Below are 21429 nucleotides of genomic sequence, written 5' to 3' on the forward strand. Positions count from 1 at the left end.
AGAGACTTGGTTGCCTTGGCAAAGGAGTGGTCACTTCCTCACGCGTTGGCGGATGGTCAGGGGGGGAGAGGGTCCTCTTGGAGTGGATTGAATGATGCTCGACTTGGCGGACGATATGGAGATGCACGTGGGGCATGATCACGCCAGAGCGGAGAATGCAGCGTCATCTTCGGAGTGCGCGCACTTGTCATGAATGAAGATGGCGAGTCAGAGGTGTATTCTGTATTAACGTCAAAATGCATTCTGTATGATAGGCTACCTGGTCGTGTCTCTCAGTGAGAGTCTCACACACCCGCGGTAATTTCGAATAGACAATACTACTTCTAAAAACAAAGTACTAAAATAACCCCAACATGAATTGATCGTTATTAGTTGGCAAGAAATAATCGACCGGTAAGTAGTATTTTATTGTTGGAAACTTTGTATATAGAGAAAAACAGACTTACAGCAGCGCGCCGTCTCTCTCTAGTTCTACCCCCGAGGCTGAGCTCTTCCTCCTCTGTTGAAAGAACTGGTAGACCCTGCTGCTCCAAGTCTGAGTGGTTTTAATCCTGCAGGTCCAGGACCTCGACGCCGACTCGTCGGTTCCAATGGTTAAGTGTTGTCCTCGCTCTCTTTTTTGTTCTTCACTCTGCTGTCTGTCGAGCGTCTAGTGCACAAACTGCTGCTGGTCGTCCGCCACGAAGTTCGAGTCGAAGTAGATTTTCTGTGGGCGCTGGAATCCGTTAAAGTCCGAGCCGGCAGCGCACGTGTAGGCGCCCATACTCGGGAACAGGATCCACTGCCCGATGTCCATCAACGGCATCTCCACTTCCTTCATGATGCAGTCCATGCCGTCACACGTCGGGCCCCAGAGACTAGCCTTAAACATCTGGGTGGCGCTTGGCGAGGCGGTATCCGACATGATGACAGGCTGGATCGACGGGTGGTCGTAAACCATGCAGTTGAACGAGGCGTACAGTCCATCGTTCACAAAATACATATAGTTGGGTGTTGGTCCCGCAGCGCTGGCGAGCACGGGCGGCTGACCGGGGATGTCAAAAGTGGGCGCCACCTTACGACCGATCACGTTGACGGCCAGTGTGTGGGTGGACGCGGCGAAGAAGCGGCCAGGCTCCGAGATAACTTTAACATTGCTACTCCGTGGGAAGTGGACGGCCAGCGACTTTTTGAGTTCAAGAGCGCAGTCTTCGAACCGGATCGGGGCATTTTCCGTACCGGGGAACCCACCACCGATGTCTAGCAGGCTAAAGTTGAAGCCTTGTGAGTGGCCAATGTCGAACACCTTGCGGGCGAGAGCCACGGCGTCCGAATAGGCCTCGACATTGAAGCAGCCACTCCCGACGTGGAAGCTGACGCCCACGACGTCGAGATTTAGAGCCTTGGCGTGGTTCAAGATGTCCGGGACATCGTGCACCATGGCGCCAAACTTTGTGCCGAGACGGCAGATGGAGTTCGAGTCGTCCACGTAGAGACGAAGCACGAGCTTCGCGCTGGGGTTGATACTGTGGATCTTAGTAAGCTCCTCCTGCGAGTCGAACGTCATCATATCGACGCCATTTGCGTGCGCGTAGGTAATCTGGGAGCCTTGCTTGCACGGATTGGCATAGATAATGTCGCTAGCAGAGACGCCGTTGCCAAGCACGGAGCTGATCTCCGTCTGGCTGGCGCAGTCGAATCCTGCTCCGAGGCGGGCCAGACCTTCAATAAGGGCCGGATCCGGGTTGCACTTGACGGCGTAGTATGGCCGAACCTCGGGCAGGTACTGGTTCCAGAGCTTGAAGCGATCCTCGACAGCGGCCGTGTCCACGACGTAGAACGCGTCGCGTTGACTGCCGGGGGCGTTTCCAAGGCTCTGGATCTGAGTCTGCAGCTGCGTCAGTATGGCCGCGTTAAGCTGCAGACGCTGCAGCTCAGGCGGCGGCTTGGCGTTCGTGGAGGCCGTGGCCAGGTCGCTGGACAGCAGTGCGGCACGGGCCGGTTGTGTGCTCATGCAGCGAGCAGCGGATCGCTCGTGGCCAAATCTGCTGGCCAGACGTGATGCGCTCGTAAGTGCCGCGCGGCTGGCGCGGGAGCCTCGGAAGAGCAGAGCCATCTCGACGGCGGACTGGATCGGGCGAGAAGCAAACGCGGAAATGCGCAGACGCGGGCCAATTTGGAAATGAAAGAGCGGCGCTGGCTTAACGGATGGAGGCAAAAACCAAGGCTCGCATTGTCAAAACACGCAAAACACGGGGATCCGATCTTTGACTGTCATAAAGTATGGTGCTGATTGGCTGCTAGCCAGCCGTTTCGCTTTGCTGCCATGCACGAAAAAAGAACCAAAAAGGCAACTTATTGATCCCATGCGACGAGGGAAGCACCCTGGAGTCTGACACGCTTGCTCGACTGCAAAGCGTTTTGCTCAAGTTGAACTCTAGATTTTTAACGCGGTTCTTCTCTCGCTGGGACGAGCTAAGCGCTAGACTTAGCGATTCCAGGCAAAAAATAGAGAGGGACTCGGCAGTTTCTTATTGCCCTTATGAGCGAGGCGCGCCAAGAGCGAGATAATCGCTGGGATCTTCCTTCGCTGCGAACGTGCCGTCCCAACTGCAAGTCTGTAAGGTTAATTTGAGCAACTCGCATAGTTACGCAAAATTTGTAGATGTCCCGGTGCTTTTCTACACCGGCAAATTTACAATCGGCGCATCCTAAGACTGAAGTTTACGTTGAAGTGTAAAGTTAAGATTTCGCCAGCAGTCGGATTCAGATTCGTCATCAATCGTTCTGAGTTGCATTCTTAGCGGCAACAAGTTGCCATCGAGACATCATTTTCACGAGCCACATCACAGAATGAGAATGCTAGTCAAATATTTGGGAAGGAAGTGGTTGCCAGCGACGTTACCACTCGGCACTGCCGTCTAGCCGACACGTCCCTGTTGCTGGTGCTCGGCTTCGCAGGAAACTGCTTGCTCCCACCAATAGCAAGCCAATGAGAGCGACGTCTTCACCCCGAGAACGTGCGTCGCTGGCCTCTTATTGGTTGCACTGCAACTTGCACGACTGGAGGCAGAAAGCCGTCGAACACCGTCGGCTCTAAAGCTAAGGATAGCCCTGTTTGCTTCGAAAGACTCACTGTATCTACCCGCTAATCTCTATGGCGACAAGTACTCACTTGTATCAATCGACTCGTCCTGTCCCTCCGGATCCATCTGCTCCATGCTGTTGCTGAGTTCGTCTGGGTCCTCTCCACGCATCAACTTCTCAAGTCGGTCCAGCCCCTGCAACGCCTCGGTTGATCCCGGGTTTAATCTCAGCGCTTGGTGATAATACTTCAACGCTTCCGCGTACTGTTTATCCATTGAGTAAACGTACGCTAGCTTCGTGAAGACTTCTTCACGTGGGTGACGCTCGCCCAATGCCTGTAGTCTGTAATAACACCAAAAAACACGCGTGAGATAGAGTGGATAAGTATACGCAAATCTGAAAATTAATGCGTACCTATCAATGGCTCCGCGCAAGTTGCCGTCTTCAACCAACAAATCGGCAAGCGCAAAATTGGTGGAGAGCTTGCGAGGTTCCATAGACAATGCCTTCTGCAGAGCTTGACGCGCTTGCTCTCGATGCTCCGAGCTTAGTGCGAGCACACTACCGAACAACACAAAGCTCTGTGCCTTTTGCGGGTACAATTTCACGACACTCTTGGCAGTAGCCAAGGCTTCCTTGTATCGGTTCACACCGATGGCAAACAAGTCGCAATAACTGGTGATTATACCCGTGTAAGCCTCTAGAGACCGAGTGAGGCGACATGCAGTCCAGAAGGCTTTTAACGCAGGCTGTGGACGTTGCATCCGGAGCAATAGTTCACCTCGTAATAAGTGGGCTGGTGCATGGCGATGCTGCTCTGCGATAGCGCGCTCGGAGAACTGCAAGGCCGTTTCATAGTCTCCTTTCACGTCGTTATAGTACGCAGCAGCGAGCCACGATTCTGCGCGTGAGCTGCTTATCTTGAAGAGCTCTTGTACCAAGTCGTTGAGGTTGGTGCGTGAGTTGCCTCTGCGCAGACAGTTGGCGTAGCGATCCATGAACGACAAGTTCAAGTCGTCGGTTTGTCGTGCACGTTTGAATGTTACATGAGCTTGATGAAGCAGCTCCTGGTCGCTCTCGAGTGTTCCCTTGTGCAACAAGCAATGGAGGTTCTTGGGAAAGACTCGTTCCAGCGCATTGAATGACTCTACGGCCGCTACCAACATGGAAAAATACCAACATTGCGTTAGATTACAGTTTGATACTAATAAAACCATAACATACCACGGTAATTTCCCCTCTCGGTATCCATGTGAGCCTGCACCAACGTCTGCATCCACGCTGAGTCCACAGGAGATAAACCTGCGTCGGCTGGTCGCGATTCCGGCGCGCTGTCACTGTAGAAGCGTTCGATTTCGTGTTGCCTGGTGGTCAGTGTCGCGTTTACCTGCGTTGCTTTATCCGATCCTGTAAATGCATCCGGCGATGCATCTTTTGCTGCTGCTAGTTCGGTGAGCGCTAAAGCTGCTTCCAATGCGTACGGATTCTGGCGTAGAGCAGTTGCATAACTCTCCTCTGCCTTGTTCTGCAGTCCTTCGCTCACATACAATTTTCCAAGTAGTAGATTCATGCTCAGGGTTCGTCCTTCAGGCGGTGTCGATTTCAACTGCGCGTGAAACAAATTATCGTTAATCTGTTGCCTTTTTCAATTGTTTCGTATATCACAATTGTAGCCAAAGCGTACCACTTCGGTAGCTTCGTGAATACACTCGAGCTCCACATAACACCTGGCCACTTTGAGCTTCACCTCCAGCTCTTGTTCATTCGTCACTACACTCATATCCCTGCAGCTGTGATGATAATATCGCTGTATCAAGGGACGTTAATATTGCAGAACTGACTCGCCAACGTCAGCTTAGCGCAAGACATTATGACTCACAATGGCGCGCTTGAATTCACGGTTGGCAAGCATTAAATCAGCAAATAATCGCAATGTCTTGGCGTGGAACGCTGGCGACAGCCTCCTGGCGTCCATTGCTGCTGCTTCAAAATTCTCTCCATGCCTCCGAGATAGGAAAATCTCGTCTGCTTCCGCTAGAACGTTTTTCTTGCCGTTCTGGGACTCGAAATCTGATGGGAACAGCGCCACAGAGACCAGCAAGTCGCCTAATATCTGGGCCGATTCCACATCCCCGTTGCGAACGAAAAGCTCCAGTTGCTGTTGCACTATCTTGGCATCGAAACCTGAGGGTTGTCGCGTGGCGTCCATGGCTGTAGCGCTCTCATCGCGACGCGGAAGCAGCTCACTAGCCCGCCGCTTTTTACTTGACCTCTCCATTTTGAAAACTGCGCTAAGTTCGTCTTAAGTTCGCTTATAATGGTAATTGTGAAGTATAGATTTACATAAATCTTTATGACTTTGTTAAAAAGAAAGAAGCAAGCCTGAAACATCGGAACAACCACGTAACATCGTCACACTGTCATTTACTAATCCACTAGCTTATTTGTTGTGAAGATACGAAAGTCCTGTGAACAAAGTGCTTTTTAATGGACACTCCCAATTGTCTACAGCTCATCGCTGCTGCGCTTGATGTCGAGCAGCTCGACGTCGAAGACCAGCGTCGCCTTGGCCGGAATCTTCGGAGGCGAGCCACGGTCGCCGTATGCCAGGTCCGACGGGATCGTCAGACGACGCTTCTCACTGCACAGCACATAATATACACAAATAACACTCTTCTCAGCAACAAATGGTTACTCAAAATCAACCGCGAGTTGTCCACGTACCCGATGCACATGTCCACAAGTCTGTACGCAGCCAATAACAGCGCCACACATAATACACAGCAGAACTCGTTAGTTTTTACCGTATTGTATACTTTTAGTCCAGTCTGCAATGATCCCAAAGAGCAACGCACCCACGGTCCCAGCCCTGCTCAAGTCAAACAAAAGATCCACCGACATGACAACAGTAACGTCAGCATCAACCACGTTACCTCCCAAGCAATATCCTCCCCGCAACAATAACTAGAAACCGACCTTAATGACACGGCCAGCGCCGAGAGGGAACTCGAAGGGCTGGTTACGGTCCACGCTCGAGTCGAACTTGGAGCCATCCTTGCGTAGCGTACCCGTGTAGTGCATGGACAGCGTGTCGCCCAGTTCGCTCTTCATGGTGCACTCCTCAGGGCGGTGCTTGACGCCGATACGCAGCTGGGCGTCAGGCGGGAGGTCGTCCTTGGCCTGCACCTGTACGGCCGCCATCACCACAGCCACGAGAAACGCCGTCCACTTCATGTTGAGCTTTACTGCGCTTGGGTTTTTCAATTGTGCACACGTCGTTCCAAGTGGTCAAACCTCATTGGTCAAAACTTGTATCCAATCAGAGCCGGGACAGGCTTTGTTTATTTTTGCCCAATAGTTAATGAATTTGAGAATGCAGTATGTGGTGTATGACATATTCTTTAGTGTAAAGCACAGGCCGCCAAAGGGGCGCCCAGCAGCGGCTGAAAAATACATGTAGTTTTGCGTTCACTTCAAGTCAAGCAGGTATCCGACAAGGACAAGCTGAAGCCACGATCCACTTCAACGTCGTCGCTCGATTTAGCCCATCGCTGGAGCTATGACGACGTGGATTGAAACATTTGCTCGTGCTGTCGAGAACGGTGCCAGTACGTACTTATCATTGCAACTGGATGTGCTTGTACTTATATTGACGGTTTGTTCGTAGCTGAGTTAGACGCGGTACTAGCACGAGAGGAAGCTGTGGACAAGATTCGAGCTGTTTTGGAAGACACGAAAACTGCTACAGTAGAGAACGATAAAGGCATGATCTCGCTTGTGCTTTTGCTGTTGAGAAATGGTTATTGACGTTTGTATATGTACAGCAATTTATCGACTTTTGGGCGCGTGCAGAGTGTTCATGCGCGATCAAAGAGGCATCGACAAGCTCTTGTCCGCTGAGGTAAAGAGAACAGTATTGCATTATAAGCGAGTATATCGGTGCTAATACGAATGGCACAGTCACTTGACAGCTTTATGAAGCTTGCAGAAGATGGGTCATGGAGCTCTCCTCTGCGGGAGGAGGCTCTTAAATGCATGATCAATTCCGTGTACTCTCGCCCAGAATTTGTTTCAGAAACTCTTATTGTTAAGGGGTTCGTCGCGAGGCTATTGAGACTCGCAAAACAAGAAGGCACGGTCTCACTACATTGGCTGGTCTGGAAAGTCCTGCTGGTCTCTGGTGAAGCACCTGAAATTCCACGATATTTGAGTAGCTCACTCGAAGTGTGGCAGCTAATTTACGTGGTAACAACTACAGTGCTTGTCACTAAATGGCTTGCTTTTGGTCTTACCTTTGTTTATCTTACCCCTTCAGACACTGTTGTACGGCTACAAGCACCAAAACCAGGCCTATATCGTCACTGGAGACCGTGCAACGTTGCTTCTCGACTTGGTCAAGTTGATCGCTGTACTTGTAAACGAAATGCAGTGGACAGCAGAGCAGGAAAAACTTCTACCCGACGTTTTTAATACTGTGCATCGGTATGATATTCACAACATTATACTACCCGATTGCTAATATACATTGACTAACGTTATCCACAGACTAGGGCGTCTGCTACTGGAGATTCTACAGTTTAAGCATCCGAATGTATCTCCGCTAACTGACAACCTTCTCGACCTGAAGAACAAGGTGATTGAGGTACTCATGCTCCTTCCGGAAAGTCTTTTGGCAGCATTTATCCAGCAGCAACAACAGGAAAGTGTTGGTCTCAACGACAGATCACTTGTACCAGTGCTGGACCATCTCCACTCGATGTTGCTGGTAGTGCGAGTCGAGAAAACCAGGTAAGCAGGCATACATGATGCAAGTATCAAATGTTTTACTTACACTTACTATCTAGACCACTCAAGGAGATGCTGCCGACACTCATCGTATGCCACAAGCCTGGTTAAGACAGGTGGCCCAGACATCCTCACCTGTTTCAAGAAAGGCCATTCTACCAACTCAGGACACAGAAAACCAGTGCCGGTGACAGGACAAAGGCATTTTTCTTCAAACACTTGAAGTTCTTCCTCACATGTCTAGACACCGACGTTCGTCGCTATGCATCCGAGTGGCTGTTTCTATTGTGCGATGAAAACGGTATGTACTTTTTTCACTTCTCAACTCTTTTTTTTCTTCTTATATCTGGGGGATTTCTCCTCTTGCTTTTTCATTTCAAAATTGCTTCGTACTCCCCTTTGAATAAAATAATTAACGCTTTTCCCATGACGCAGCCAAGGAATACACACACCACACTGGCGTGGGGAACGCTATCGGCTTGCTACGCATGAAAGGCCTCGCGTGAGAGCTCGTTACATATCGCTGACGCTGCCCATGGAGAGCATTCGCTGCTTGCGAATGTGGCTGCTCATCCCCATCTCTTGTAATAGTTGGAATAAATCTCCAGAGTTCTTGATAAAGTACGGCGCTTGCGAAAGTTTGCGACCCAAAGTGCACACGAACGTGTTGACGGGGAAGCGATACCGACCGTCCTCCGCTTCATCGGTAGATACCGACGTCGTTTGACTGGCCGGTTCGCCTTCTGGAAGCTCCTTCGCAGCCACAGTCTTAGGCGAATTGTCTTCAATCTCGCTGCTCTCGTTGCCACTGGCATCAGCCGTCGGAAGGGACAGAGACAAACTACTCGCTGAGCTATTACCCGACGAGTATCCCGGTGCTAACTCAGCTCCAGGACTGGACTTTCCTTCCGGGCTCAGTGCCCCCACGCCATCTTCGAGCTTAGCACGTGTCGTAGGCGGACACACGAGTGCCCAGCAAGCTGCCGGTGTATCTGGGAGTCTGTGGATACCGAAATTGTCTCCATATTTCACCTTCATAGCCTTGAATAAAGCTGCTGATGGCGGAAAGTCACGACGAGGAGTAAACTTGCTCTTCTCAGTGATCTCATCACGTCGAGCATTCGACGGGCGATTCAGCATCGCGACTGGGAACATATTCGCCGCACCTTCAGAGATTGAAGGCTTAGCGAGTGGCGTCAGCTTTGTCATATTCTCTCCTAACATGAGGAAATCCGCGTCATTAGGCTGCGAGAGTCGAGCCAACGACGCAGCAGTCGACAGACCTGCTCGCTCTCCAGATGACACTGCAGCGAGTGAAGTAGAACTGCCGTCTCGACCCAATAGCCGTCGAAAGGCGTTGTAAGACATGTCGTCACTGATATCCCCAAAGCTGGACGATCCGATGCCACCTTCACACTCGCCTGGGTCTTGGATAAAACTTCGACGAGATAATAAAGCAGACGCATCATCTGCATCAGATTTTGCTGCTTCCTGTTGACCGTCAGGCGAGTTCTCGAACTCATCCTTCTCCAGCTGTCGACAATATGCCTCCAGATCAATCGGAGGCGGTACCAAGAACGAGAATAAATCTTCATCCGTTCGGTCATCACCTGAAGCGATGACCAAGACAAAGTCGACGGCGTGTTTGTCGTCATCTTCCAACTGACCTAAAGACAGCGCTCCAGCATCCATAGTAACGCTCACGGAGTCCTTCCGATCTCCACGATACTCACTTCCAATACCGGTATGATCGTCCAAACTGAACGCTGATAAAGTATCTTCGTCTATCGACTCCGTTTTAAACCCGCGTGGCTTTATCATCGGTGACGACGGTGGGTGTACTTGTTCTCCGAAATACTCCGTTGTCACTGGATCTTCGTCGGGGAACAGCAAAGACCAGTTCATAAACTCCCATATGCGTTCAAACAGCGTTGCCTTACTTACTTTTTGAGGTCGTACCTCCAGATACCGGTTACCAGGACATACCGACACTGGGAGCGACCGCGTGATTTCTCGTAAAGACACCAGGAGCTCACTCGCTTGCCATAACCCGTGATCCAGATCACAATCTCGGTAATGCCACGCCACTGAACTCTCCTTCCTCTCGATATACGCACCGGGGGTACGCTCAGTGTAGTATTCCAGCAACGGTACCACATGTTCCCACCAACTCATGTCCATATTAGACACCATACAATGCCAATACTCGTTCTCACCGACCCATTTAACGTACACGCCATACTCTGCTGCAAGCACGAGATTCCCGGAGAGTCCAGCAAACCACTGCTCGCACACTGACGTGCTGCGTGCACTTACTAACACCACCGTATTGCGTGGATCTTTAGTTAACATCGACAGCTGCCAGATAAGCTCTTGTGGTGGATACGCCAGCTCCGGGATCGACGCCTCTGCTGCAAGGACACCTTCGTAATTAATGAAAATGAGTCGTCGAGAGGAGCGCGAGTAAGCTGAAGTCATGTCTCGACGACTCAGCTCACGTCCAGATACAGACAATGCGTTCTCTTCACTGCATTCGTGAAGCTGCTCCAGGAAATTATCTGCCCAGTGCCACGACGTAAATGAACTCACATAGCTGTACATATGCTGGTGAGCACGCATCACTTCGTCGTTGTCTTGAAGAGATTCTTGCAATGCATCCGTCAGTTCTTCGGTATTCCAGGGGTTCACAAGTCTCGCGCCACCCAAAGATTGAGCACAGCCTGCAAACTCACTCAGGATCACACGAGCATGTTTGTCTGTGGCTTCTCGACAGACAATGTATCCAAAGGGGACAGTGTTCATACCGTCGCGTACAGGCGTGATCACTAGTGCGTCAGCCAGCGCGTACAAGGCGATCAGCGCTTCCACGGCGATCTCTTTATTCAAATACTGGACAGGACCTTCAGTCCCGATATCTTGCAACTTGCTGTTAATCCGAGACACGAGCGACTCAACTTGAGACTCCAGAGCCGACTCGTACACGGACGCTCCCGTAACAATCTGGAGAAATACTACTTCTTTCGCAAGCTCCGGTTTGTGCGTAAACAACTCCTCGACTGCAAGTAATTTATGCACCAATCCTTTCGTCTGATCCAGCTGATCCACGCCCAAAATCACTTTCTTGTGTGCGAATTGGCTTTCCAACTGCTTCATTTGTTCCTTAACAGCATCGGACTGCACCATTGCGATGTATTTCTCGGCATCTATTCCCACTGGACATATCGTCACACGTGCGAAATGTCCGTTAAAATCCACCCCTTTGTGGCTGCTTTCCAGTCCTAGTAACCTCACACACGCGCTCTGAAAGTGTCGAGCGTATTCGTACGTCTGAAACCCGATTAAATCCGCTCCCAGCATGCCTGTTAGAATCTCCTCGCGGTTGTTTATAATCCGATACAATTCCGCTGACGGGAACGGAATGTGCATGAAGAATCCTAGACAAATATTGTCATTTGGGAACAAATTCTGCACCATTTGAGGCACCAGCGTCAAGTGATAGCCCTGGATCCAGACCAAGTCTCCTTCTTCGTACACTTCTTGTACGGCATCGGCAAACGCCTGGTTGGTAGCTACGTACGCCTGCCACATCTTCTGCATACTGCGCTCGTCTTCTTGTCCACCTTCCATCGTTTCATGCTGCGTAATTTGGTCGTCCGTTGTGGGTGGACATGAGTGGAACAAAGGCCACATGACGGTCTTGCAGAAGCCCTGATAGTACAGTCGTTCTCTCTTTTCGTCCAGAAATACTGGGTAGTACTTGCGGTCCTGTAGTAATTGTTCTTTCAGAGTATTTTGCTCGCTAGGCTCGATTTCTCCATGCACTGACCCGATCCAGACGCAATCGTAGTTTTCGTGCAGCGATTGAAAGATTTCCATGGCTCCGTTGAGACTCGCGTGCTCCGGGAACTCGGCACGCCATTGCGATTGTGCATCCTCAGATACGAGCCAGAAGGGAAGCGTGCGGGTGACCAGCAGCACACGACGACGCCGTCTCGAGCCCTTGACGCCCTCGTCGTCCGTGTCGTGGTCGCTATCGCCGCTTTCTTGCTCTGCCTTGACGCGCTTCTCTCGCACCTGGTTGAGCTTCGTGTACAGCGCTGAGAGTTCACGCAGTAGCGCTGTCTCGCGCTCCTTAAAAGCAGCACCTTCATCCATCTGCGGCTACTATTATTGTGATGGATGGAGAGACAATTATGAGAAGAAGCGACGAGGCGCGACCGGGACAAGGCGCCGGCCAGCTGCACAGATCCAAGTTTCAGTTGGTTCGAACGCTGCTCGGACGAGTTCGATACGCCACGGTGTGTACGTACAGGCCGACCAAGCCGTAACGAAGTGGTGGAGGCCGTAGGAATTACGGCTGCTAGAAATGACGAATACCATGTTATCGCATAATTTAAAATGCTTTCATGCGATAGGAGAGGTTTTAGTGAGAGCGATGAAAATGTTTTAATACATGTAAACTGATCGTTGGGGGGGGGGGGGGGCACAGCTACTTTGGAAGCACATGTACTGTACTGTACTGCAGTGCAGTAACTGTAGTACAGTAAAACGTAGAATAATTGTAGTTGTCATTGAGTGTTTGCCGCCATGTACTACAGCATCCAAACGGTATCTGCAAGCTGCTGGACCAACGCGCATCCATTTTTGGTGGGTTTGATTGCATTCGCTGCAAGTTTCTTCTAATGCATTTATCTTGCGGTTAATTAAAAAAGCATACAGCGGGCAAGCAGCGTCTTCGAAGCAGCCGGCCGGCCCCCTGTGTGTGACCCTTGTTCCTAGGAGGTCAACATTCACGTTACATTTGCGAGACGAGATAGTAGAAAACGATCATCATGAGCAGGATAAGCGACGCGCCCAGCATGGAGAACATGAGCTTGCGTTGACGTCGTCGCCGCATCTCCTCGAGTTCCGAGAGCAGTAGCACAGTGGGGACGAGCTCCAGGTCGGGGCGTACACGGTACAGCGCCGCCTTTTCCTCAATGGTGAGACGGCGAGGCATGCATCGCGAGGCACAGAAGCCTTCGAGCCTCCGCTTCGTGTCCTCATCCTCGTCGCTGTCGATATCCAGCACAAACTCGACTGAGGTCTGTTTCTTGAGACTACGGCACGAGAAATCAGCCGAGGGGGTTCTCAGAATGGACTGGAGCGAGCCGCCCGTGCTGCTGGCAGTGCAGCTGCCGTCACTGTCGCTCTCTGTTTCACTTTGGTTGCTGTTCTGGTCGCTACCGCCAAGAAGTGCGTCTGATTCGGTAGGGCGTGGGGCCACTGGTACGCCGCTCTTCCTGCTTGAGCCGGCAGCCATGGAGCCGTACACAGCGGTGAGTTGTCGTCGGTTGCCGCTGGTACCCGGCTTGAGCGTGTAGGACACATAACCGGCGCGCTGGTACGGCTTCTGATCACTGGCCATGGGTTTGCCCGCGTCGATCGCCTTATCGTGGACGGACAAGCCGGCCTCCAATGCCAACAGCGGTAAGACCTCCTCGGCCTCCCGACGCGAGTTCGTTCTACCGGTCATGTGCGGAAATCTCAGGAAGTTATGACACCTCCGACAGCTTTTTCACTTATGAGCGGAGGGTTCCTGGCGAACGCAACCGCCGTCGCGACTGCTGGCGGTCACATCTGTCAGCATCTTTCCATTTTGTTGTCCTGATTCGGCAACGCAACGCCAGTGTTGCTTCATGCGAGGTCGAAATCAGAAATGATAAAATACCCTTTTTGCGCAACCAGGGATGTGATCTTTTCGAAACCACGGATTTGCACAACTTTTCCCGAAGTTGGCTCTTTTTACAGGATGACAGACATCGCATTGCGATTCGCAATGCTAAAACGGGGACTGCTGACAGCAACTGCACAAGAACAGCCTACCGAGATAAGAATGACCTTACGGGCTAGAGCGCGTCATGCGGACTGGCCAATGACAAACCTCGCTCTGCTGCTTGGATACCTTCACCTTCTTCTCTCCCTCTCATTTGAATGGCGATCTTTGTCGGGCATAGCCGTGCGATGGAGATCTTACGGTCAGCTTCAACATGGCCTGATAAACCATAGCCTACGAAAGCTACGACATTCGTAACGAATGGCTCGTAACTTATTTTAGAATCGTGATAAACCGCCCTACATGGGTGTAGGATAATGCCTATTTGTCCTAAATTTTACAGGGAGATTTTGGAGATGTGTCCTAAAAAGCGACTAATCCTTCGTTACAGAATATTATAATTTGTGTCCTCCAGATTGTCCTAAACCTCAAATATTAACTTTTTCCGGACTATCTACGTAAATTTACGTAAGAGTTACTTAAAACTCACATTGGCTTTACTTATTGTCCTGGTGCACCATTTCTGAATCTCCACTACTGCAGCCAAGCATCATGGACCATTGCGGCTACTCCTTCTGCAGCTAGGGCGCTCGCCTATCTGGCCTCTGCTGCCACCTGCGGAAGCAGTGTCTTGTCCGCTCTGCTCACGAGCGCGAACATTCAACAGTGCGGCACGGACCACTGAGATCCCGGACCAGGCCACCATTGACAAGATGTGCGCCTCGACTGCCTGCAACACCCTGCTCGCTGACGTGAAGGCCATGAACCTGGAGGAGTGCCAACTGCCGGTCGGTGTCGGTTCCAACCTGAAGGCCGACCTGGTAGTCTACGTGCCGTCCAACTGCCCATCGACGTCGGCTCCCAGCCCGGACTCGCCTGCCACAAACGCACCTGTTGTCGACACCATGACGACGCCAGACAACTCGACGAACCAGGCCGAGCACACTGCCGCGCTAACCAAGACCCCCATCGCTTGCTAACCGCGTCTTCGGATCGACTTGCAGCCAAGTAGCCCTTGCGAGTACTTTGCTGCTTTTTGAGCCCCCCCCCCTGTCGTCACGTTCTGATTATTAACCGTCGTTTGCTATGTGCATGTTGAAGTCGCTCAACCGTTATTAGCGGCTATTATTACCTTCAATGACTATCATCCTTTGAAACACTTTAAAAATATTGTCACACACTTTGTAGTAGAGAAGTTTTGTTGAGGTGCTTTTCGCGCACAACAAAGAATCGGCTGCTCTTGGAGAGAGGGGCTTTAAGATGTTTATTGTTTCTAGCTAGGCCAGTTGAGGATATGGCTTGAGGACAGTGCATGTTGGGCTTGGTGTTGTCCTAATAGGACAGTGGTCTGAGTTGCAGTCTGTCCTAATAGGACAGACTGAGTGTCCAGTTGTCGAGTGTCCTATTAGGACACGCGGACCCTGGCTTGTTTCGTCCTAAAACTCATTGTGTTGTCCTAAATATGGGTTTGTTTATGAGCCGAATTGCTAGTTTTTTATCCCAGGTTTTAGGACAATAGGACACTTTAGGACTTCTAGTAGGACGCATTCTCTCCTACCCCTACATGTGTTGATTCAAGTCAGGACTGCGCATGGATACATTATAGACAAGAGCAGCATTGAGTGCGCAGCAAGGTTGAGCAGGTCGGGTTTGCTAGTAAGCGCTTAGATTCGTTAAAGCTTCGCACAGTGATGGAAATTAGCGACGGCTATAAATATCAAGCCTTGACTCAAGGAAATTTAACACCTCTCAAGTGCTAAACATGGCGATTAAATTGCATCCAGTAACTTTCCGTCGCTCGACTATTACGTCAGATGCTGTGTAGAGCAGTGCAGCGCTCTTGCCGGTGCTGGACAACAATGCTGTCTTGGGAGTAGAGCTGGTGTATTCGAAGATTTACACCTCGACATCCAGAAATGCAAACGACGTAAAAAATACACCCACCTTTGGGTCACTCTTTCGGATTAAGGTGCTGCTGTTTGTGGAGAGCAACCTCACCAAATGTGGCGTTGTTGCTCATGCTCTTCAAGCCCTCAAAGAACGTCCGATGCGCAGGTCGCGCAGCAGCAAGCAGGGATTGGCAATATCGGCAGTGCCCAGACATCAATTACTGCTCCGCGCTGGTTTCGTGCACACGAGTGCTTCCTGTCATTTGGTCGGAACAGGTGCACAAGTTTGGCGCCAAATCAATCTGGCTGTACTGAATTGGCGCTGAATGGGTCTAAAATGAACGATGCGCTGGGCGCGGAGTAAACCTTCGTGGCTTGCCAAGATCCATGAGGATCTTCTTAGAAGTGGGTGTCATGCGCATGTAAATATGGCAGTTGGCAAGCTGAAAAATGGCAGGTTATGACTGGGCTCTCTCACATAGTTTCGACCAATCACACTACGAGAATCGTATGAGTGTCGGCGTGGTGCAACGCGACATCGAGTGCAAAAGATCAGACGTCCGGCGTCGTCGACGTCGAATCAGTGCCAAGGGTCGCGACGTCGACAGCTCTACTTGGGAGACGCTTGAAATCGATCTCGTTTATCCATGGTGGGCGTCACATATCTGGTTCGAGTTGTTTGAAAAGAATGACAGTGGCGAGCAACTTCCTTTTTTGTGTTGATAAGGTGGAGCCCCCACCTCTAATGTTCTTTAATGGTAAAAACCTGTCAGCATTGCCGTCATATTTAAGGACGTCGTCTGCAAAGACAGACATCATCGATCGTGTCAAACTTTTAGTTCCTAACACTTCTCGCTGGTTGCGTCGTTGGGGTTTTGGTTCGACATTTTAAGCGCTTCCAGCAACGTTGGGGGCTGATCTGGCGCAGAAGCGCAGACTGCCCAAGAACCATCTCTAATTAAGTGTTTATCGCGATGTAAGAGCTCGTAGACCTCTTTATACATGCACACCTCTTCATTTTATTGACAAACTATCCATGTTAGTATCGTAACAGAGTGCGAATTTATATGGGGAATTTATAAATCTTCTGTTTTGTGGGTCTTCTTGGCAATCTTCGTCCTCACAGGTCGTTTAGAATTCTGACGTAGCTCGATCACTACTAGACAGGCATTCTGCTCGAAAGTAAACATGAAAGACGCTGTCGTTTCAATGTCCAGATTCCACGTCAATTTCGTCCAGACCACTCATTATTGTTAAGGATAAGAATCTTCAACACATTCAGATTGGTTTTCGTCGCTCGCATTACATGTATCCCTTCATGAGCTGTTTAAGGAATCCTCGATGAGGATCCTCTTTTTGAAAAAAAGACACGTTCGTGCTTTTAAGAGCACCAGCGGCCGTTTGATCTTCTACGGTATCGGTAGCTGAGATATGGGGTTGTCTATTACCAGTAAGCCTTCCTTCGAGGTAATCAGGATTCATGGTAACATGCCACCGTAAGTGTTGCTCAAAAGTTGCCTATGTAGACACGCTCAGGTGTTCCTACGGCGTATGATTTCCCTGTGTAGGTCAGCAAACCCGTGTCAGCATTTATCTTGAATAAGTGCATGTTGTCCGAGTCTTGATTGGCCACCACCATCCAGTCCTCGTAGATCGCAAAGCTCTTCGGTGTTTTGCCACGGCTGCTTTCCCAGCCCAGCAAAACCAAGGTACCGTCTGTCTCGCGAACACTAAACATGGCGATCGAGTTGTGTCCACGGTTTGACGCATATAGGAACTTTCCGTCGCTCAACAAATGAATATCCGCAGCAGTGCTCTTGTTCGTGAAATCGGACGGCAGCGTCGTGATGTTTTGCACAGCCATTCTTTGCAACAGCGCTGTCTTATCATTGATATCATACACACCAACGGTGTTGGAGATTTCGTCAACAACGTAAGCAAAGTTTCCGTTAGGATGTATGGTCATATGACGGGGCCCAGATCCTGGGGGACGTTTGACCGGATGCAGGTTTTTGAGAGCTTTCTGCTTCGTGTCGAGCTCGTACTGAAGTAGTTCATCACTTCCGAGGTTAGCAGCTATTAAATGGTTCGAGTTGGGGATCCACATGGAACTGTGGATGTGACCACTAGCTTGTTGGTCCATGACGACTTTACTTCCAGTCGGGAAATCTTGATGGAAACTCTCCTTGCCTAGTGAGCCGTCGCCATTTAGCGGGAACATGGCAAGACTCCCATCATAATTGGAGACGACAGCGAAGTCCTCGCTGGGGCTCAACGAAATGTGCGTCGGATTTCCGCTGTGTGACTCGACGGTGTTGAGGAGCTCGAGGGTGCCGTTTGATCCCATTGTCAGAGCTGACACATACCCCGTTTGAGTTCCAGGGTTCGTCTTGGATTCGTCGGTGACTGCGTTCACTGCGTAAAGCACAGGCTTGCCTTCAGAAAACTTCTTTGTCGACCCCAGGACGAAGACAGGATTTACGCCGACCGGTGTGATGCCGAAAGGAGTCAATGATCCATCGGTCGAATCGAGCTTGTACGTGTAGACACCCTTTCCAGTACCGACCATCCATCCTTCGTCGCGAGTGTGCGTGCCCACAAATAGGATTGGTTGCGATGCACTTTGTTTCGTTCCTCCTGCTAGAGCATCGGTGGCACCAGCAGCGAGAACAGCGAGCCCCAGAAGAGAATATGGTGCGCGCATCTAGAAAGGACGACGTGTGCGTGTTGGCGAAGTAAATTGAAGAATGAGGCAGTGTCACCATCGAGAGATTTTGTTTGCCTTATCGTCGCGCAAGGATTATCCTCGAAAAGTCCCTCCCATGCGCAGGTAAACACTCATACCGTTACGAAAGTCAGCATCCTTGTGCAGATGAAGTTCATGTGCACAAGAGTGCTGACTCTCACGGTTCATCATGAACAGGTTGTTGTGCGATCAGTATTTACGTGATACAGTAGTTAATAACAAAGCAAGCTTGTACGGATGTATAGTCAGCTAACGTATAATACCGAAAAGAACTACGCGTTGTATAATCTTACAATTAGGGCGTTATAAACGACTTTTTCTCTCATTGAATCTGCACACTAAAACAGTGCTAACAGTTCAGGTGGTTAAGCCTCATTATTATGATCTCAGCGCTCTTGCGGCGTGCCGGCATGGTGCATTTCGCACGCGTTCTATTAATAATAGATGGAGCCATTTTATTCGGTATTATCCGCTTAAATAACAGCTTTTTACACCAGCCATTAAAATAAAGTGTAGATAATACAACAGTATGCTTCAAATATGCGAGGAGACCAGTCAATTCTGTGAGCCTCGAGCAGCAATATAATTATGAAGTTCTGTTTAAAGATGTTTGCATGACCAGCGATAATTTAGAGGTGGTAGTCGGATTGAGCTCATAAACTGACTTGTGTCACACAAGTCAGTAGCTGTGTCCCATATATAACGATCTTCATCGAGGCAAACACCGTTCTTCCTCTTTGTGTTTCTTAACCCCCCCAAAGCGACGGCCTGTATTATACACGTTTCGTAGGGAGGGCTTATCCTGTATAATACACGATAAATGGTGCATGAATGATCTGCTAGTTTTTCACCTTGTTTATGTATACGGTCATACAAACGCTAAGCCAAAGAGGGATAGGTATGTGAAGCCTGATCCCCATCCTTCCTGGTGCGGTGTGCGCAGGCGGTGCATTGCACAATTTTTCATAAAATAAAAATTTAGAGGAAACTCAGCGATATGTGGCTCACGCCAAATCAATATAAGAAACTGCAGGGATTTTCAACGCCACTCATTTTGGCGCTCATTTCAGAAAACTCCCGCTCCCAGTCAGATGTCGGGTTTTCGGGCCCGGTGGAAGGAACTACGGCAAGAAGGCTGGTCTTCCAAGCCTCCTACAGGCCTCTCAAATGACCACACCTATCTGAAGCCCGGTAAAAGCAAGACAGACGTCCGCGGAATAGACTTCTTTGTAGGGGAGAAGGAGCTGATGTCGTATTTGGATCGACTAGACCTTGGTAAGTTGTTTATTCTAATGATGTATTGAAAACTTGAGCCTAACCGTTGACGCGTGTATAGATAAGCTTGCGCGGCAAAAGGAAGATGAACGACAGACCGACGACGCCACACACGCATCTTCGAGGCAAGACGATGGAGCCACTCCACCTGATGACGCTACTACACCTCCAACAGGTATATTTTACAACGCCTGTACATTACACCGTACCTGTCTAACACTATCGTGTATTATGCAGTTAGTACAGTGCGTGAAGAGCCACTCTCAACCACCCCAGTACGACAACAGACGCACCCCAGCTCTCCAAGGCAATCTCACTCCAGTGCACCGCTAATTACTACTTCGCCGCATGAAGCTGACGACGATATCGATGCTTTATTTTCGTCAAGTCCAGACACACCCGGTACGTTTACTGTGCCATCCATACAATTCGAAGGTGTTGTAGCTAACTCTTTTCAACGTTGTATTTTTCCAGTTGTGCCAACCAATTCAAGGCGCAATCTGTATGAACTGTTTGGGTCTTCTGATGAGTCAGATGACTCTAACGACTCTCCGCAAAGCCCCACAAATGTGCAACAGTCCGCAGACGGCGATCGCGTGGACGCGGCATCGAACGCTGCGTTTTCCTGTTCGTCTTTATCTGGTAGGTTCAAACGTGTATGTACACGATATACAATTCCTTTGTATACATGATACACATACATGATAATAACAACTATCATGTATATTTTTAACAGACGATCCTAACATTGTAACGCCCGGCGATGACAAGTATGTCTTTGCAAGTCTTGATTCGGACGAGGAGGGGGGAGGATTCTCTGTGTACGACGATGATGTAAGCTGGAGCTCGCTGAGCCTGATCCCAGCATTGAAGATAAAGATGTCGTCCCACCTGAGCTTCCATTTGATGCGTCTCTACTTGAAGCAGTAGGTGGTGTTCACGAGATTGCACGTGGCAACCTCAAGACTGATGTTTTAGCCGACATGAAGGAGAACAGGTGGTCTCCAGTACACAATCAGACGCCTTACCCATACATGGATGAACCCTACGACATGCGTCGCGATGATTGGGCAAATATTGACTATCTGGATCTATTTCGCGGTGAACATGGACCAACTGCTGCAGCGTTGAGCGCTGCCGAGACCCCAATTGGTGCATTTTTTCAGTTCGTCCCGCCGTACTTACTAGAAAGAATTGCGGGTGCTAGTAACGACTACTTTATGGAGAACCTGGACGCGCGAGTGGAGAGTCTACACGCCAAGCAGCTAGATAGGAAGCTGAAAAGGCCTGATTTCCATGCCTGACCTCCGGATATCATAAAGACTAAGCTGCTGAACACGAAGGACATTTCAGGACGAGAAATTGCTATTTTTCTTGGATTACTTATTGCAAGAACCATAGCTCCCAACAAAGAGAGGTTTGATAATCATTGGAAGACTACAGATGAAGGTGCTATTCCTCGTGGCTGTTTTAACGCATTTATGACTAGAGATCGCTTCTATCATATCTCGCGGAATCTCCACTTTAGCAGCAATGCTGACGCAAGAGCGCATTTCGATCGAGCTTGGAAACTCCGCCCGGTGATTGACGTGCTGCAAGAAACATTTCAGGCCAGTTTCATCCCACCTCCAATAATGGCGTTTGACGAAGCGATGCTTCCGTGCACGTCTCCGTTCAACAAGATGAGAATCTTCATGAAGGACAAGCCCCATCGCTGGGGCACAAAGCTTTTTATGCTGTGCTGTTCCAAGTTGTGATGCATCAGGTAAGGAAAAGAGCGTGCCTTCGGGCACGCTCTTTTTTTTTTGGTTTCAAAGTTACCTTATCGTGTCTTCGGCGTGCTAAAACCTTTT

The 21429-nt window shown here is 49.9% G+C and overlaps 8 protein-coding genes and 1 pseudogene across 8 annotated transcripts; 3 read left to right on the forward strand and 6 right to left on the reverse strand.

Annotated features, from left to right (window-relative positions):
• Positions 1 to 649: 649 nt before the first annotated feature.
• On the reverse strand, positions 650 to 2151 carry PITG_02303 (ornithine decarboxylase 1; the record flags this gene model as incomplete). Its single annotated transcript, XM_002907201.1, has 1 exon — positions 650 to 2151. The coding sequence occupies one exon, from the start codon at positions 2093 to 2095 to the stop codon at positions 650 to 652; it is 1446 nt and encodes a 481-aa protein (XP_002907247.1).
• A 983-nt stretch (positions 2152 to 3134) lies between these two features.
• Positions 3135 to 5344, reverse strand: PITG_02304 (anaphase-promoting complex subunit 7, putative; the record flags this gene model as incomplete). The annotated part of the gene is made up of 5 exons (XM_002907202.1): positions 3135 to 3408; positions 3481 to 4222; positions 4291 to 4672; positions 4751 to 4873; positions 4946 to 5344. The coding sequence occupies 5 exons, from the start codon at positions 5342 to 5344 to the stop codon at positions 3135 to 3137; spliced, it is 1920 nt and encodes a 639-aa protein (XP_002907248.1).
• Positions 5345 to 5462: 118 nt separating this feature from the next.
• Positions 5463 to 6326, reverse strand: PITG_02305 (uncharacterized protein; the record flags this gene model as incomplete). The annotated part of the gene is made up of 4 exons (XM_002907203.1): positions 5463 to 5707; positions 5791 to 5811; positions 5922 to 5935; positions 6043 to 6326. 4 exons carry the CDS (start codon positions 6298 to 6300, stop codon positions 5572 to 5574), a joined length of 429 nt encoding a protein of 142 aa, XP_002907249.1.
• A 299-nt stretch (positions 6327 to 6625) lies between these two features.
• Positions 6626 to 7962, forward strand: PITG_02306 (uncharacterized protein; the record flags this gene model as incomplete). Its single annotated transcript, XM_002907204.1, has 5 exons — positions 6626 to 6674; positions 6891 to 6967; positions 7027 to 7160; positions 7612 to 7854; positions 7911 to 7962. 5 exons carry the CDS (start codon positions 6626 to 6628, stop codon positions 7960 to 7962), a joined length of 555 nt encoding a protein of 184 aa, XP_002907250.1.
• Positions 7963 to 8364: 402 nt separating this feature from the next.
• Positions 8365 to 12006, reverse strand: PITG_02307 (alpha,alpha-trehalose-phosphate synthase [UDP-forming], putative; the record flags this gene model as incomplete). Its single annotated transcript, XM_002907205.1, has 3 exons — positions 8365 to 8578; positions 8753 to 9289; positions 9371 to 12006. 3 exons carry the CDS (start codon positions 12004 to 12006, stop codon positions 8365 to 8367), a joined length of 3387 nt encoding a protein of 1128 aa, XP_002907251.1.
• Positions 12007 to 12590: 584 nt separating this feature from the next.
• Positions 12591 to 13402, reverse strand: PITG_02308 (uncharacterized protein; the record flags this gene model as incomplete). The annotated part of the gene is made up of 1 exon (XM_002907206.1): positions 12591 to 13402. The coding sequence occupies one exon, from the start codon at positions 13364 to 13366 to the stop codon at positions 12647 to 12649; it is 720 nt and encodes a 239-aa protein (XP_002907252.1).
• An 880-nt stretch (positions 13403 to 14282) lies between these two features.
• Positions 14283 to 14640, forward strand: PITG_02309 (annotated as a pseudogene; the record flags this gene model as incomplete).
• A 1365-nt stretch (positions 14641 to 16005) lies between these two features.
• PITG_02310 (uncharacterized protein) lies at positions 16006 to 16278 on the forward strand (the record flags this gene model as incomplete). Its single annotated transcript, XM_002907207.1, has 1 exon — positions 16006 to 16278. The coding sequence occupies one exon, from the start codon at positions 16006 to 16008 to the stop codon at positions 16276 to 16278; it is 273 nt and encodes a 90-aa protein (XP_002907253.1).
• Positions 16279 to 17062: 784 nt separating this feature from the next.
• On the reverse strand, positions 17063 to 18124 carry PITG_02311 (uncharacterized protein; the record flags this gene model as incomplete). The annotated part of the gene is made up of 1 exon (XM_002907208.1): positions 17063 to 18124. The coding sequence occupies one exon, from the start codon at positions 18122 to 18124 to the stop codon at positions 17063 to 17065; it is 1062 nt and encodes a 353-aa protein (XP_002907254.1).
• Between the last annotated feature and the right edge of the window lie 3305 nt (positions 18125 to 21429).

This window comes from Phytophthora infestans, genomic scaffold (assembly GCF_000142945.1).
Source record: "Phytophthora infestans T30-4 supercont1.3 genomic scaffold, whole genome shotgun sequence".
In the NCBI taxonomy this organism is placed as follows: Eukaryota; Oomycota; class Peronosporomycetes; order Peronosporales; family Peronosporaceae; genus Phytophthora; species Phytophthora infestans.